The sequence below is a fragment of the Manacus vitellinus genome, unplaced genomic scaffold (assembly GCF_001715985.3).
Source record: "Manacus vitellinus isolate BGI_N305 unplaced genomic scaffold, ASM171598v3 scaffold_90_pilon, whole genome shotgun sequence".
Taxonomy (NCBI): domain Eukaryota; kingdom Metazoa; phylum Chordata; class Aves; order Passeriformes; family Pipridae; genus Manacus; species Manacus vitellinus.
Genome location: NW_021940867.1, coordinates 990,066 through 1,007,122, shown reverse-complemented (window position 1 = coordinate 1,007,122; position 17,057 = coordinate 990,066). Strand labels below are relative to the sequence as shown.

The 17,057-nt window shown below is 40.8% G+C and overlaps 1 protein-coding gene across 1 annotated transcript in view; it reads left to right on the top strand.

Annotated features, from left to right (window-relative positions):
- Positions 1-17,057, top strand: part of ANO2 (anoctamin 2) — a 123,212-nt gene that overhangs the window by 11,552 nt on the left and 94,603 nt on the right. Inside the window, exons 8-9 of the mRNA XM_029965192.1 lie at positions 12,750-12,884; positions 15,211-15,371. Coding sequence (XP_029821052.1) covers positions 12,750-12,884; positions 15,211-15,371 — 296 coding nt within the window. The remainder of the gene's footprint in view (positions 1-12,749; positions 12,885-15,210; positions 15,372-17,057) is intronic.

Here is a 17,057-nt window from a genome sequence, read left to right as displayed (position 1 = left end):
AGTTTTAACTATATGATTCTAGAATTAATACATTGTCCTTAGATCTACCCTTAGGGCTGGTTTAAAAACCAGGCCAAAAAAAAAAGTTTTCGAATCTCCAAGGATGGAGCCGACACAGCTCCTCTGGACACCTTTTCCAGCAGTGCACCACTCTCAGGGGGAAGAAATTTTTCCTCCTGTCCAGATCAAATATTCCTTGATATGACTTACAGTTATTATTTTTTATCTTTTAGCAGTTCACCTCTGATGAGTTATAGCAAGTCAAGAAAATACACAGCAACTATAAGAAGTACAGTAGAATTTATAATAAATTATATTTCTGGTTGTAATGCAAATTTTGTCACTTGGGAGGTCTAAATGACAGAGGAAGGGTGTAATCCAAGGCTACTGCTATCACAAAGAGGTGGTTATCCTTCTGATACAAAATCTTACTTAACTCCTGGAAAACCAGGAAGTTTTCTTCTTGATGGACCTCTTAAAGGGCCTGCAGGTGGAAACCCATGTAAGAACTGAAATTTTAGGTAGGGGACCATCACTGTAGAGAGAAGGTCCCCTTTTGATGTCTTGTTATTAATATAAGATTACCTCACCTTAGGAAAATCAAGCAGAGCTAGATACTTTTTAATTGTGATGGAGCTTATTTTAATACTAGTGCTTCTATAAGGTCCCAGCTAATCCATCTCCTTTTTCATGTTCTAATTCCTATTTCCCATTTCTAGGACTTCACCAAAATTTATAATAGCTAACAAGCTACATTATCTATAGCATGATTACTCTCAAAGCTCCAAGTGCCTCTTGCTGCAAAGCCTAAAGCTGGGAAGACATGTGGACATTAAGACTATGTATACAATAACTCTTTTTGCAGGAGTAGGTAGTAAAGCGTGCTAACCAAAATATTATTTACAGTGTATAGCCCATAAATCAAAACTTGGGGAGTTTCTGTTGCTCAAACTGTCTACCTAATATATTTCCTCCTTCCTCTCTTCAACTGTGTTTTCCTTGGGTATGGAAAATTGTTTGAACTCGGTGTGTAATGAATTCTGGCCTTTCCTCTCAGTGTACCCATGGTGAACCTGCTCTTGAAAGAACAGTTACCAGTCCCCTCCTGCTCCTGCACATGGATGCTGTGTTCCTAAATCCTTTAGCTTGCTCTTCCTGGCAGTTTTTAAAGCAATGACAGACCTGTGATCCAAAGTTTGACTTCACTGTCAGTGTCCTGGGGTCTGTGTAGTGCAGGGCTCAATGTAAGCAATATAAGGCTCCCAAAGTGTTGCTGCTGGTTTGCCTTTTTACCTTTTGCTTCTTTCATCAATCTTTACCATAGGAAACAAAAATGGGTATATCTGCTCACCCTACTCAGGGGAGCTTTAAAGGAGAGATAAAATAAGAAAAGGGGAGATCTGCTGAAGTGGTGGGTTTATTGTCTTCAGAGATAAGTGTTTCTTCCATGGTTAAGATTAATTTGTGGCACAGCATTCCCCTAATTGTGGCCATCTATGCCACCTAATACACGAGCAAATCACTGCTTCTTTCACCACCATGCTTTGTAGTCACATGTCTTGAGAAGGAACATTTGTCTCCACACACAGTCAAGAATTCTAGGGACTTGAAAATAAAGTCTGCGGTGCCCCTCCCAAATTCCAGATGTACACACACATGTTGTTCAGTCGTTGTTTATCCAAAATTTGGGGTTATTGATCCTCAAAGTGCAGATTCTCTTGTATGCTTTAATTCCTCTCCTTCCCTGTCACTCCTCAGTTTTTATTGTTGATTAATCTGACCAAATGTCTGATCTTTATTTTTTGTGGAATGGAACCTTTTCAGCAGAAAGCAGCCCTGTAGTATGTGGTTATCTCATGGGGATTGAACAACCCTCCTCAATGCACTGGGTGCCAGTGGAGTTCTCCTCTCTTTTTATAGTTTCCTTTTCCTCTGAGGGAGGAGGGAGCTTGCTTTCTTTTTGGATACTAGTGACCAGTGTGTTGGGAATGCTGTGCTTTCCCCCTTAGTCCAGGGAGTTACTGTAGCATTCCAAGACAACGCTGATTCCTGCCATCCTGGAGAGAGTTCCCTTTGGAAAGATGCTGAGCCTGTAGGCAAGGAATTCTGTATTAGGAAAAAGAGAAAACAGCTTTAAGCCTGGGAAAGTCCAAAGTGAGAAAACACAGCACTAAGTAGAAAAATGCCCATGAGCTCTACCAGTGACTTTGGCAGCTGTCCATTGAGCTCCTTCCCAAACCTCTGCCAGGAACATGCCTGAGGCAATAATCTGAGCATATCTTCTCACTTTAACCCTGTTGCACTCTGGGTCCAACATCTTTTTATAGTTCCAAGAAACTCTACAACAAAGTTTCGTTCCCACCATGTGATATATTCAGCTTGCAGTTCATCATTAAAGGTCTGGGTTATGGTGGGAATTGCTATGCCAGCATCCATTCATCCTTGGTGTCCTGCATGCCAGTTTTTACAGCAGAGAGCTCCTTGGAGGAAGCCAGAAGGAGATGGGACCCTGGGGCAGAGTCCAAGCTATTGAAAAGGGAACACTTTCTCCATCATTATAACTCTTTCCCCTTTCCAATGTCTGTGTGATCTCATTACCCCTCACAACACCACTTTATTTATGAATAGCCTTTAGCATCATGTCATACACCCATTAAATGCTCTGCATATTTGATGCTTGGTGCTAGGACAGCAATTTTCATGTGAGTTGTAGGGAGTTTCCCCTCCCCTTGCTGGAACTTCTCATCACAGGGCTTACCCGAGTGCTCCAGCCATTGTTTATTGCAAAGCAGAGGGTTTTTGCTCATGATGCATAAATCAATGGAGAGTTTGCCTTGAATTATTCTGCTGTGACTGGAGAGAGATGATTTACTTACAGCTCTGGGTTTCATAGACTTTGCCAGTCCTGTAGGAAGTAGTTCTCTCTCTGTCTGTTTTGGCAAGAGCTTGGTCTTATTTATTGGTGCTTGTATGAGAGATGGAATTTAAAACTGATAGGCTTGTATTGAAGTGGTGAGGAAAAACAGAACCCTGCTTTCTGATAAACATAATTCCCAGCCTTCAGGTCACTGCCTGAGCACTTAGATCCTCATTACCACCCAGATTCCTCGCTCCTTCAGTGGGATTTTCAAAAGCTAGATCCAGCAAAGGATGTGCATATCTACATCTACATGTGCATATCTACATCTACAAGACAAGGCTCTGAAGACTCAAGTTGCTGCACAGCTTCCTTCTGTCTCCCCCTTGAACTGTGGAGTTTATTAGGCAGCCAGAATTCAGTTTTCTCTGTGGGCAAAACTGTCTCAGGCTAAGTTCCACAGTGCCAGTATGAAGCCTAAATTTCACAGCCAGAAACTTATATTTTTTAATGGGCATGAGTGATAGGTTCCAAACCAAAAGGTGTCCTTGGAGGGGTATTTTGATAAGAAATGAAAGTTTGTTCTTTCAAACTGGAGAAGCAAAAGACAGAGCTGAGAGGACACATTTGGAAACAAGAGAAAGTTCTGCACATTTTAATGTATATGTTCATGTGAATGTTTGTAAGCATCTAGAGGTACACACGGCTGGGAACTGCAGGGAGTGGGAAACAGCTTCTGCATTTGGGTGGTTACAGTTTTGCTTATCTTTCTTGTAAAACTGCTCTTGACATCTTAATCTCTGCAGAAAGTGCTGGCTGTGGCAGGCTGGGGTGAGAGGAGGTCCTTTTCTGACTCCTTGAGTGCTGACCAGGGGTTAAGACCAACTCATATCTGGTTTAAAGTTACAGCCCAATACTAAGATGCCTTGTATGAGGATTCTCTCTCTCTGTACATAAGTTACATTAGGACAGACCATAGCTTTGTCTGATTCAGTAATCTGTCTCTAATAGTGGAAAAAAACCCAGGTGACAAGGGAAGAGATTAAGTTCTGGGCACCATGTAACAATTATCCCCAGGAAGCACAAGCATAAAGAAGATTTCCAACACGGGAAATCTTTGAACTTCCACAGTCGCTACAGAGATTAGAAAAATGAACATTTTAATGCAATATTGAGCAGGTGGTTACTGACATTGTGTATTATTGTCTTGGTGGAATAGTTGCAACTGAAGTGCTCAAAGATCAGAGAATCACAGAATGGTTGTGGTTGGCAGGGACCTCTGGAAGTAATTTGGTCCAAAACCTGGGCTCAAACAGGGCCATCTAAAGCCAGTTTCCCAGGACTGTGACTAGATGTTACTTGAATATTTCTTAGAACAGGAAGACTCCACAACTTCCCTGGACAATCTATTTGAGTGTTCAATCAGCCTCACAGTAAAAAAGTGCATCCTGATGTTCAGAGGGAACATCCCATGTTTTAGTTTGTGCTCGTCTCCTGTCACTGGGCACAACTGAAAAGAGCCTACCTTGATCCTCTTTTTACACCAGGCAAAACAATCTCAGCTCTCTTATCTTTTCCTCACATGAAAGGTGCTCCAGTCCTTAATCATCCTTATAGCCCTTCATTGGACTCTTTCCAATGTGTCCGTGTCTTGTGCTGGGAAGACTGTACTGAACAATCTGGTATTTATTAACCTCTATTGACTTTAGTATTAATTGACATTAGAATTAACTCAGCCTCGAGAAGCCAGGCTGCCTGCTGTGGATCTTTAATTTTCCAGGTTTGTTATGCAGCCTGTCAGGGTCCCTCTGAATGGCAATATGACCCTCCTGGGGGTTTTCTTATCTTTAATGTGTCTGTTAATGGTTTCCAGGATTAGCTGCTCTGTGACCTTCCCTGGTACTCAGCTGAGGCAGGTTGGCCTGTAGCCCTTCTTGAAGATGAGGGTGACATCTGTTTTCTTGGGCACTTTTACACTTTCCATCATCAAAGGTTATCAAGAATTGCCTTGCAATGACATCTGCCAGCTCACTCAGCACTTGTGCATCCTGTCAGGGCCCGTGGATTTAAGTATTTCCACTTTGCTTAAGTATTCCTTGACCTGATCCTCTTCCACTGAGGCTTCATCTTCCTTGCTCAAGCCTTTCCACCTGATCTCTGGGACCTGGAATTCCTGAAGGCCTGAAAGATAATGAACCAGAAACTTGCACACACTTAACTTACAGTATGCACTTGAAGGTGTTTTGTTTGCCTTTCCATTTTTCACGGTCTCAGAAGTCTTGAGGACTACTAGTTTAAATTATAGTTAAACAAGAAAGTTGTGTAACTCTCTCATCGTCTCCAAATGACAAGAGGCAACCCTTGCCATCTCAAGGCATGCAGTAATACTGTGACCAGAAACCAATTTTTTATACCTATTTTTATTAGAAATTATGCATCTGTTTATTAGCCACTAGATGGTGTCTATCTGACAGTAGTAATACTTAGAGTGGAAGTACTTACCACTTCTTACTTACTAAAACAAACACGTTAAATGAATTCAGATTCTAGTAAGGATTAACTGTGTTAGCTTGAAAACCAAGAAAGCATTAATGAAATATTAGTTATTATAAATGAAATTTATTTAGGAAAAGAAGCAAGTATTTGAGCTTCAGACTCTTAACCTAGATGATGAAAATTGTGCATATTATCTTGTGAAAACTGAAGATTAGGAAAGTGATAAAATATCAGTGACCTCAAATTTGTTCAAGTAACAATAAGATAGAAAAGCTAAGTCCTAATAGATATTAAAAACATAGAAAGAAAATTACTAAGTAACCTCCTTTCCAGTTGAAAAGAAAGGCTGATTCACTGTATCATATTAAATAGGTTATCCCTTAATTGTATGAGCTGACAGAGTTAATGATGAGAAAAAAAATTATATTTATAACTGAACGAATTATTTGTTTCTTACATAGAGTGTCACTTCGTGTTCTGAGTAGTTTATAAAATGAAACTGTACTCCCTTCCTCACAGGTAACCTCTGATTGACTTACATTAGTATTGACTCAGCCTCAGGAAGCCAGGATACCTGCTGAGGATTTTTAATTTTCCAGGTTTGGAGGGTTACTGATACTTTTTTAAAATGCTAAATAAAGACAGAACAAAGGAAAGAAGGCTAAAGAGAGACAGAGTTTACATAGATTGTCTTATGCACGAGTTCTTAGAGGTGACAGGACAAACAGTGCATTACTACTCTGGCTGAAAATGTCTCTCCTTAGTAGTGTCTCTTGACATTAGGTTGAGTCCTGCAGTTGTTGTATCTGAACTGCTGTGTATGAGTACATTGTTGTTTTTACATTCCTGAAATCACATTCTCTTTGTGTCTAGATCTCTGATAAAAGGTCTCTTTAATCTGTGGGGATCTGGACATTTTACAAAGGCCGTGCACAAATCAACACCGTCAGGCACATGCTGTGACTTGGGGATGGTCCTGTGCAGGGCCAGGAGTTGGACTGGATGATCCTTGTGGGTCTCTTCCAACTTGGCATACTCTGTGACCATGTGAAACCAAAACACACCCTGTAGAAGCTCTGAAGCTTTTTATTTTCCCATAACAGAGGGGAGAACTCAGTTACAGCGCTTCTGACTACCCAGCATGTTTGCTTGCACATTTGGAAGGTAGTCAGCCCTAATTTCTGTCTGGGTCACATTACATGTCTTCTTATTATGCTTCTATTGTTCTTTCTATTACAGTCAGTAAACAAAAGCTTTTTTCAGTTTATAATTCATCACCACAAATTATGCACTTTCAGTTCTTTCTGACAACTTCTTGGAATGGATGCATAAGGTTCATGAATCTATGAAGCTCAGTGAGTGGCTTGTCCTACTTTTATGTCTTTGCAGGATAAGGTTTGACCTTTTGCTATTTTAAATTTCAGTTTATACACAAATTCTGGGGTTTATTATTATTATTATTGTTTTATATATTAGTATTTATTATATATTTCCCCTAGGTTTTTGAGTACATTAGAATTCAAGAACTTGAATATTCCCTCCCTCCACACACATCAGCTGCTCCCTAAACAGAATCCTGTTATTTTGTTGAATAGTACTTTTTTATAAGAGCCAAGAAACCAGGGGAAAACATAGTTCTACATTTAAGTGAATTTCAGAATTTCTGTTGTCTAACAAGTTGCAATATTTTAACAGTGGGGTTTTTTGTCCTAGAAGGGATCACAATCAATATTCCACAGTCCTTCGAAGAAAATATACCTGTAATTTAGACACATTTGGCTCTAGACTTCAAGTATTGTTGGAGGATGCAGCAAATATTTGTTAACTAATGTTTTCAAACAAGAACTTTAATTAAATGGCTCTCATGGCACATTTCTTCATTCTGCTTTCAGTGGAAAAGGGTCAGATTTGCAACCATGTTCACAAACACCCCTATAATCACTCTCTACTGGATATTCTTCATCTTTATATCCAGTTTAAGGAAAACCATCTGCTTTTACCTTGGATAGTGGCTCCTTTTTTTTTTTTTCTCTATGCAGAACCAGTTGGCCTTTCTAATGGACTTTTTCTTTCCTACCTCAGACTCAGCTGCAATTTAATTTATCTGAGGTTCTCTAGTTGGTTTTTCCCTCCTCTTAAAATTTTAATACAAAAAAGTTTTCCAGTCTCTTGGCAAGTTGTTCCAAGGGGGATTGTCTTCTGCCAGGATCCTCTCTTGGCTTCCATATTGCTCCATTTGGTGCACTCTCTGTATATCTGGATTTAGCAGTGCTGTGTTTCTTCTTGGGACTGTCTGGATGGAATGTGTGAATACAGTCAGGCACAAACATGGTAGAAATCTCTAAGATCTCTGGATGCACAGCAGCCTCAGTACTGCTGCTGAGCAGTAATTCCACCCAGGTGTCCCAGATGGTTACAATAAATGCTTGAATCCTGCCCTGAGAAAATTTTAAATGGAAGAAAACCAACAAATCTAGAAAAGTTTGGACACAGGCGACTCTACCTGGAGTGAAATGGTGGGGTGGACAGAGTTGTTACTGTTCCTGATTATCTTGCAGTGACCAACATTTTCTCTATGCTCTATCAGTCTTCCTGAATAAGTGTGCAGTTCTGAGATGGAAACTTCAATCTGGTGTGAAGGATAATCTCAGAACTGAGGACAAGTCTGTGTTCTTCACTTAATATGTGCTAGAAATTCATTCTCTGTTTGTAAGGGTAGCCATTGTTCTACCTTCAGTTTAATAGTGGATTTTCTTCTGGTGACAAAGGCCCCTGAAAGAACCAATTGTGTTCCTGACCCTCTGCAACAGGTTTCCATTTTTCCCACTGCTCCATCCCAGCTGTCCACAAGCCTGTACTGGGAACTGTCTTGCTGAGGGTCAGGAAGGGAATGTGCACCTGGACTGGAAGCTGGGGAGGGAAAGACTGTTTTTAAACTGGCCTTGGTACTAGGGGCATTCTGACATGAAACTATACTTTTAGAGGACTTCTTGTCCTTCCTGACAGTAAAAACACCAGAATCTTGTGCAAATAAGTTTATTTTGAAGGTGTAAGTAATACACGTGACTTGTTGGACCATTTGCATGGGGGAAACGTACCCAATAAGTAGCTGTAAATCAGTTTAGTCTTGCATAGAAACTATTACATATAGAACATCCCTTCACCAAAGGGGTGGTGGGACGATTTGTAAAAATGAAATGACAGCTGGCCTAGAACTGGGTATGGAAATTAAAGAACTGAGGAGTTTTGAACAGATTTCCCAGTGAGGTGACTCACAGCGCCTTTTCCTCGCTTTTTTAACTTTGTTCCTGAACATCTCCAGAGTTCTTTCCAGCGTGTGTCACGCACCACATGCTCTATTCACATTCCAGGTATCCCACACTTGTTTTCACAGAGTCAAAAACCAAGTGCTTTTTTCCCTTCTCTGTTTCTCCCCCCTTCCCCAAACCTTGGTCTATTTATAAATTGCACAACTTGGCACGGGAGCACCGTAACCAACGTGCAAGAGTAGGGTTTAATAATCAGTTCTTCTTTCTGGTGTTGGTTTTGCAACCAGACAGACAAGGGTGCATTGCAGATGTCTGGTTTGAGTGTTATAAGGGTGAAACACAAGAAACAGAGTAAACATTTTCACTGCGGCCTTCTCAACACTTCTTATTCCAGTTATGGGAGGGAATACTCTTCCTACAGGTGGTTGTTGTTGCTGTTGTAGTATTTTCATGTTGTTTCTGATAATTTGCTGCAAGTGCAACTCTAGTTCAGCTGCTGAAGGCGTTATGGATGATTTGGCCAAATCTTTCCTTGAAGACAAGGTTCTTACTCAAGAGAGCTCAGTGTTTGGTAGGGGACCATTTAACCAGACTTTTGAAAGCTTCCCAAAGTGAGGCACGAAGTTTTGCCTTATGCTGTATCAACACAGAACAAGAGCCTTGGCTGCTGCTCCTGATAGGAGCAGTACACACTCCTTATCAAAGCCATTTGCCCCTTGCTTTGGGTGTCCTCATGGCACATGTGTGTATAAAGGGATATTTCCCTGCATTAGATCACAGCTAATGTGGAAATAAAGCTCATGCACTGTTGAGGGAACACTCTGGCATTCTGCAGTATCCATGAGACACTTTGGAAAGGACTGATCCTTAGCTTGGTCTGGATATATATCAACTGGATGCCAGTTAGCTGCTGAGGTACGACAAAACTCTCATCTCAGTTCTCCTCTTTTTCCATGCCAGTGCAAACTGTGGGTAATTCCTTGAGTATAATAAAGTTAGACATATTTTATCCCAATGTAAATGAGAGAACATGCCAGGTTCTTGGTGTAAGTATGCAAAAACTTGTAAAAATTCCTTTTCTTGACTTGTATCTTTCTCTACCATTGAACTACACTTTTCCTGTTCATTCACTACAGAATCCAGCAGTGGCTGCAATAGATGTTGGCACAGGTAGTCACAGATGTCTACAGAGCCTTGATTCCTATTCACAGGAATTAGAGGACAGTTCTTGGGATATGTCAAAAAAAGGAAAGAATATGTTTACATCCTGTGTTTTTCTAGCTTGATAAACTCATATTTAAATTTATCATTATGCTTCCAAGTGCTGCCATTACTTCTCCATAGGTTATTTCACTTTCTGGTGCCATGGTGGAAAGAGATTGGGCACACCAGTCTTAATTATTTTTCTTTTTCAAAACAGCTAAGCCACAGGACCCTGTACAGTTTTCTTCTTGCCAATTGCTTTTTTCCATGCTGCCAGGACATTGTTGAGCTTTTCTCACTTTCTTTTGGCACGGGTGAAAATAGCAACCCCTGGCTTTATAGGTTACAGATCACATTTATCACTTAGAAGGCTCAAAAATTCTAGGGGAAGCCTCATGAGCCACAAACTTCAACTTCTCTGACCCTGGTCAGCTACTCTGTAATGCCTCTGGGATTTGAACACTTTCTGTGCTAATCTGAGGCCCTTTTCAAAAGAACAGACAGTTCCAACAGCTTAGATTGTGGACTATTTTTCATGTTGGCTTTGACCCCTTTGAAGCACTTTGCTGGCTGTGCATGCTGCCCAACTCTACAAACAAGGAAGCAGTAAGAAGACACAATCAGCATAATCTCCCTCTCCTCCTTGTTCTGTGTTGGTAGGATGTGTTCAGTTATATTTGCCTTACTCTCACATGCAATGTGTGTCACTCCTCAGTCCAAAGGAAACTTGAGAGCAAATTGAGTTTCCCTCTATCCTGTGCTGTTCCAAGGCCATTGCTACTGTTCACTGAATCACACAGGACTGCAAAAAAGCTATAGCCCTTCTGATTATTTCTATATTTCAATCAAGTATTTCCTCCTTCATTTCATATTAAGAAAATACTTAAAAACTCCCAACAAATGTGAACATAAAGAAAAACTACCTCCTAAAAATTGCCTCAAAAATTACCTGGCATGTGCCAGATCACAGGGCAGTCTCACAAGATTCTGTTTATATTTGCCAAATCAAGACTTATGGTTATCATTTTATGAAATATATTTCTTCATATTCTCTCCAAATGTGATCATCCATTGTCCCAAGTGCTTAAAAACTATGCTGTGATGTGAATGTAAAGCTACAGAGCTGATATAAGTTGTTTAAAGAATGGTTACTGCAAATAGTATTCCCATTCTGACTCGTGCAAGTTGTCCTTCTGAAACAGAAGGATGACAGAGCTAATTAAGTTATTGCCCAGAAAGTCCTGAAATTTCCTTATTTCTGTGCTGGTTCTCCAAGTTATGGCATCCCCTTATACTGAAGATAATGTCTCTATATCACCTTGAAGTGATTTTGTTCTGTTTTCCCTTTTATGATTTCATGTGTCTTTTCGAAAGGATAAGCAACCTTGCTTAGACATAAGCAAATACAGGAACTCATGGAAGGAAAAGCTGGCAGGATTGCACTGCCAACTTTTCCTTGTGAGAGCCTGGAACTGTGAAGTCACTTGCAGCTGGGATGGTGTGAGAACAGCAGGATCTGTAGTAATAAAAAAACCCCACTGTTGTTTCCCTTATCCATTTCATCTGAGCTGGAAATGACTGTGGATTCTTGTCTTGCTGTCCCATGGCTCTCTGCCTTGGTTGCAGTCCTGCTCCTGTCTCTCCTATGAAAGGAGCAGTCTGGCCCTCAGACTCAAATCCTGAAGTAGGAAATTTCAGTTTGACTTATGCTGCTGAAAGGGCTTGAGCTCAATTCAATATATGTGGAGGTTTGTCATTAAACTTTGTCAGAATAGGATTATATCTGCTAAAAGAAAGCCGGGTCTCCAAAAATCTCATTTAACCACTTTCATTAGGAATAATTTAAATCTGGGGTACTAAACTAGGGTAAAACCTTCCTAGTGTGAGTGAGATGAGACTAAATCTCGAGAGATTGTGCTCAGCCTTCCTGAGGAGCAAGTCTTGTGTTTCTTTTATTACACAGGATATCATGAATTTCTTTTAGTTCTTGCTACCACCACAGTGTGAACGTGTCTCACTGACTCAAAGGTCATGTCATGCCCTGAGTGCTCTCTGTGTGGCTGCTTTCTGTCCAGCATTGCTCCATCTCATTCTCTGGCTTATGAAATGTTTCTAACCATGTTGGGTTTTACCTAAATTTTGGTGACTTCTGGAGCTCTGTCAAGTTCTCGGTGTTTTGCAATATTTGTAATCACTCCCAACAGTCCTTTGGAATAATCAGTGAGGTTCATCTATGTTTAGTTTATTTGCTGCAGTGTGATTCATGAAGATATTGGGCTGAGTACTAGCACTTATTTATCAACATCTACAGTGGGCTGTACCTCAGAGCAGAAACTGTTTTTTCAAAGCAGCTCTCCAGAGACTGTTAACTGGACAAAACTATTCTTTCTGGAGAGCCAATTCTAGGTGTACAAACAAAATTTTCTTTTTTAACAGCAATTCAGGATTACTCATCTTTTAACATATTAGAGAATGCTGTCAGTATAATGTCCCATAGATGTCATTTCCATGACTCTCACCAGTTGAATCCAGGAGGCAAAAAATAGTTGTATATCTGCAAACCCCTCTGAGGAGCCACGTATTTTCCAATGTTTTCTACTATTTCACTGACTTAATTTTAGAGGTGCAAAATCCATGGTGTTCCCTGAGCACATATTAGGTATGTATTGTAATGATACCTACTTAATATGTGCTCAGGAGAATGATGCAGGACTGTCTTTAACTCCTCAGAACAAGAGAAGCCCAAACTGCCAACTTCACAAATCACTTCCTTTATTTGGTCATATTGTCTTCAAGATGCTCAGGGTTTTCATTCATGTCTTTGACAAGTAGTATTTTAACTTTTTGAGATTGTCAAGTAGCTGTAAGACACATTTAAAAACTATACCCTTGACATATGCTTTTTCTTTTTTTTTTTTTTTTAGGAAGTATTTTGGAGAAAAGATAGGACTTTATTTTGCATGGCTGGGTTTGTACACAGAATTCCTCATCCCGTCTTCAGTAGTTGGGATTATTGTATTTCTATATGGATGCATAACCATTGAAAGTGACATTCCTAGGTAAGTTCATCTGTGATCCACAATTTGTTCCTTGAAATTTGTAAGGCTGTGCTTTTTGTTCTTAATCCTTAGTGAAAATGATTGCTTTTAACTTATGTGAAGAGCAGTGATGTATCATTACCAACCCTGAGAGCATTAGAAACACATATGCATTGAGCAGATGTGACATTTGAATGTCACACAGGCTGTTCAGTGCCTCAGCTCCTGAAACAGAACTGTTTAGTGAGTCTACTCCATTAAGTTCTTTTTCTAAGACATTCATTTGCTTTTTATGAGTGTACATATATCCATGTTCACACAGAAAGTAATTTGAAAATCAGATTATTTGTACAAGTAAGATGAACAGCAGTTAGAAGATTTAGTGTATGCCAGCAGGTTCGGAGAAGTGATTCTGTCCCTCTGCCCCTCTCTGGGGGGACCCTCCCTGCAGAGCTGCCTTCAGCTTGGAGGGCCCAGCACAGCAAGGACATGGAGATGTTGGAGCAAGTCCAGAGGAGACACCAAGATGATCAGAGGGATGGAGCAGCTCTGCTGTGAGGAAAGGCTGAGAGAGTTGGGATTGTTCAGCCTGGAGAAGAGAAGCTTTGGGGGGATCTAATTGTGACCTTCCAAGACCTGAAGGGAGCCCACAAGGACGATGGAGAGGGACTTTGGACAAGGGCCTGGAGTGACAGGACAAGGGGCAATGGCTTCAGACTGAGAGAGGGCCGGTTTAGATTGGATATCAGGAAGAAATTATTCCTTGTGAGGGTGGTGAGGCCCTGGCACAGGTTACCCAGAGAAGCTGTGGCTGCCCCATCCCTGGAAGTGTTGAAGGCCAGGTTGGATGGGGCTCTGAGCAACCTGGGATAGTGGAAGGTGTCCCCCCCATGGCAGGGGGTTGGAACTAGATGATCTTTTAGATCCCTTCCAACCCAAACCATTCTATGACTCTGTGTTTGGTCTCCACAATATTCTCCATGTAGACAGTTAGGACAAAAATATTAAGTTTTGTGCTGTGTATCCTGAGGGTGATACACTACACAAAACTGCCAAGGTGACACTGCGATGTCAATGTCTACTTTCAGTGTAAATAAAAAGGACACTTCCTCTTTGTTATCTGTGTCTGACTTCTGGTGGAGACAGGATATTGCATTTCCAGTACTGCTGGTCACACTCATGATGGTTCCTGCATTTGCTTAAATGAACTGACAACTTTTAAAGTGAATCACTGCAGTAGGACAGGATTACTGATAGGTAAATGATGAACTGCACCACATCTGAGTCAGGGTCTGTTTTCTTAGCTTGATCTCAATGAATCTTGATGGGCTGTGCTTGACTGCATGAAAGCTTGTGCTAACATTTCAATTTTAATGAGATTTATGGCTAAGATGTATCTGCAGCACCCTCTACTGCCTTTTGAAATAGAAGAGAGCATTACTGTAACAACAGGAGAGCTGGAAACAGCTGTGTGCATTTCAAATGATATAATGTTAAACATATTGATACTACAGTTGAATAGTACTTTTTTTCATTTGAATTCACATAAAAAGCTATTTAATGATGGTCACTAGAGGAATAAACATAATCATGATATGCCAGCTATCCTTGAAGCAATGGTGCAAGTCTTTCCTTAGCTCATGATCCTGGCAAGAACACTTGAGCTTTGAACTACTTGGTTCACCTAAATGAGTCTGTGCAGGTATGAACATCTTTCACAGTCCAAGCCCTATGGAAAAAACTGAAAGCATAGTCAGCACTTTCAAGTAGGGTTTGGCCTGTTAAAGAAATAATAATAATGATTTTTTCAAGATTTTTAGAAACTGAACACATACGTAGCAAATAAGACCATGAATTAAAAAATCAACCTTGCAGTAAAGATTTTAAAATCTGTTTAAAAGTCTCTTTTCCTACATTTTTGTGCCCCCATATTAATGTATGTTTTCTCAAGGGCACTGAATTTCCTCTAAGACCACTTCACTGTTCTTCATTAACTTATATCTTATCTGTATCAAATCATGTAACTGACTTCAGAGATGGCAAATTCCACTTTGTGTTTGAATGAGGTTTTTTTAGTGTGGTAACCTCAGTCTTCAGTGATGCTACCTTCCCTAATTCACTAATGCAGGGTAGTGATCAGTCTGGTTGAGTGTTGTATTGTTTTTCTGTTGCTAAGATTCCTATAAGTATTTTAAAAATTAACAAACATGGCAATAAGCCTTGAAGAAACACACAGCTTCTGTCAAGTGCAGGCCACATATCTTGCAAATAGCTTGATATCACTGCTGTACATCTCTGTTTTCTGAGCTGTAACACTCAGAGGAATTTGTGCCCTTGTCATTCCTAGTAAAGAGATGTGTGACCAACGCAATGCCTTCACCATGTGCCCCCTGTGTGACAAGTTCTGTGATTACTGGAACCTCAGCTCTGCTTGTGCTACTGCTCGAGCCAGTCACTTGTTTGACAACCCTGCCACAGTGTTCTTCTCCATCTTCATGGCTCTCTGGGGTGAGTATTGCTGTGCTTGTTAACAGTGTCACTTGATTTTTGGACTCTGGACAGAATAATAAAGTGCTGTTAGATTGACTGCGATGCTTTAGGAAGCAATCCTCGGGAGGGCAGCGAGGGGCTGTCTGTGCTGAGGCTGGGGAAAGCAATATTACAAGGCTTTCTGCTGTCAGCACCAAGCTTTGGAATAAATGGAGAGCAGTTGGGTAGTTCAGGGAGGAAAAATATGTCCTTTCTTCCTTACTGCCTTGTTTAGAATCATCGAATCATCAAGGCTGGAAAAGATCTTGTGCTGGTTTAAAGGTAAACAGGCAGGGGAAATGAACCCGACTCAAAAGAGAGATTATAAGTCAGAATAACAATTTAATAAAATAATACAATAAGTATGATTATACGGACAAACAATTGGTTTTAACCCACAAACCCCAAATGTATAACCCAGCACCCTGGGCCATGAACAGAGTGGTGTTCTTTGGGCTCCCTGAGTCCAAAGTAAAAGGAGAGGGGAAAAACCTGTTGGTGAGAGTGCTGGTGCAGTCTGGTCAAGAGTGGTGATTGCAGTCTGGTTGAGAGCGGTGATCTGCAGTCTTCCTCTGGATCCCACGAGTCATTAAAAAGTCCCAAGACTCCAAGATTATCTATCCTCCCGTTCAGGCAGGGATGCTCAGTACCTCCCTCAGGGCGGGGGGTTCCTCAATGGGCATGAGGACAAGAGCAACTCCTATCTCACAGGCCTCTTAACACCCAGTTTATAGCCTGAGGGCAGATGGTGTAAATGGTCTACTGATACCAGTTTCTGGGAAATGGCATGGAAGGCTATAGAATACATAGTTTTGGGTTACACCCATCCAGTGATGAACTGGTTCCAGCTGTTCTAGCTAGGACAGACCTCCAGGGTGATCAAGTCCAGCCTGTGACCGATGCCCATCTTGTCGCCCAGACCAGAGCGCTGAGTGCCATGTCCACTTCATTTCCTGAACACCTCCGGGGATGGGGACTCTGTCACCTCCCTGGGCAGTCCCTTCCAATGCCTGCCCACCCTTTCAGTGAAGAAATTCTTCCCATGTCCAACCTGAACCTCTCCTGGTGCAGCTTGAGGCCATTTTCTCTATGGAGGAAATTGTGCCTTTAATGGCACTTCTAATCTTTGCCGCTTCTTTGTTCTCTCTTCTTCCTCCTCTATCAACATTTCAAGTCCTTTTAACACCTTCTGCATTTGGGGCCAGAATGTGTTTGAGGATTGGTATGGTGCAGACAGCTGAAAGGGTTTAATTTAAGCACAGAGTGCACTTCCTTGTGGGACAACTTAGTCACATAATTTTATCAAAACTTTATGGGCTTTGAAGAACAATGGGACTATTTTCATTTTATTATAATATGTTTTAAAGTATTCCATTTAAACAAACTTGGTTTTCTTTAATGGCAAATATCCCTGTCTCACTGAGGATATCAAAACACTTCATGAACACAAATGAATGTATTGTAGTGTTATTCTTATTATTTCTGGCCTCACCTCTGCCCTGAAAAGTGTGTGTACTGTACTTGCATAAATTATTGCTGGTGTTATTCCCTTATACACTCTAGATCTTCTTTATTGTGAAAGTTAAAGGTGTTATTGCTACTATAAAATGATTTTTTTATTTCCCTATCCATTGCTCCCCGAAAGTAATTTTCATTCTTGATATA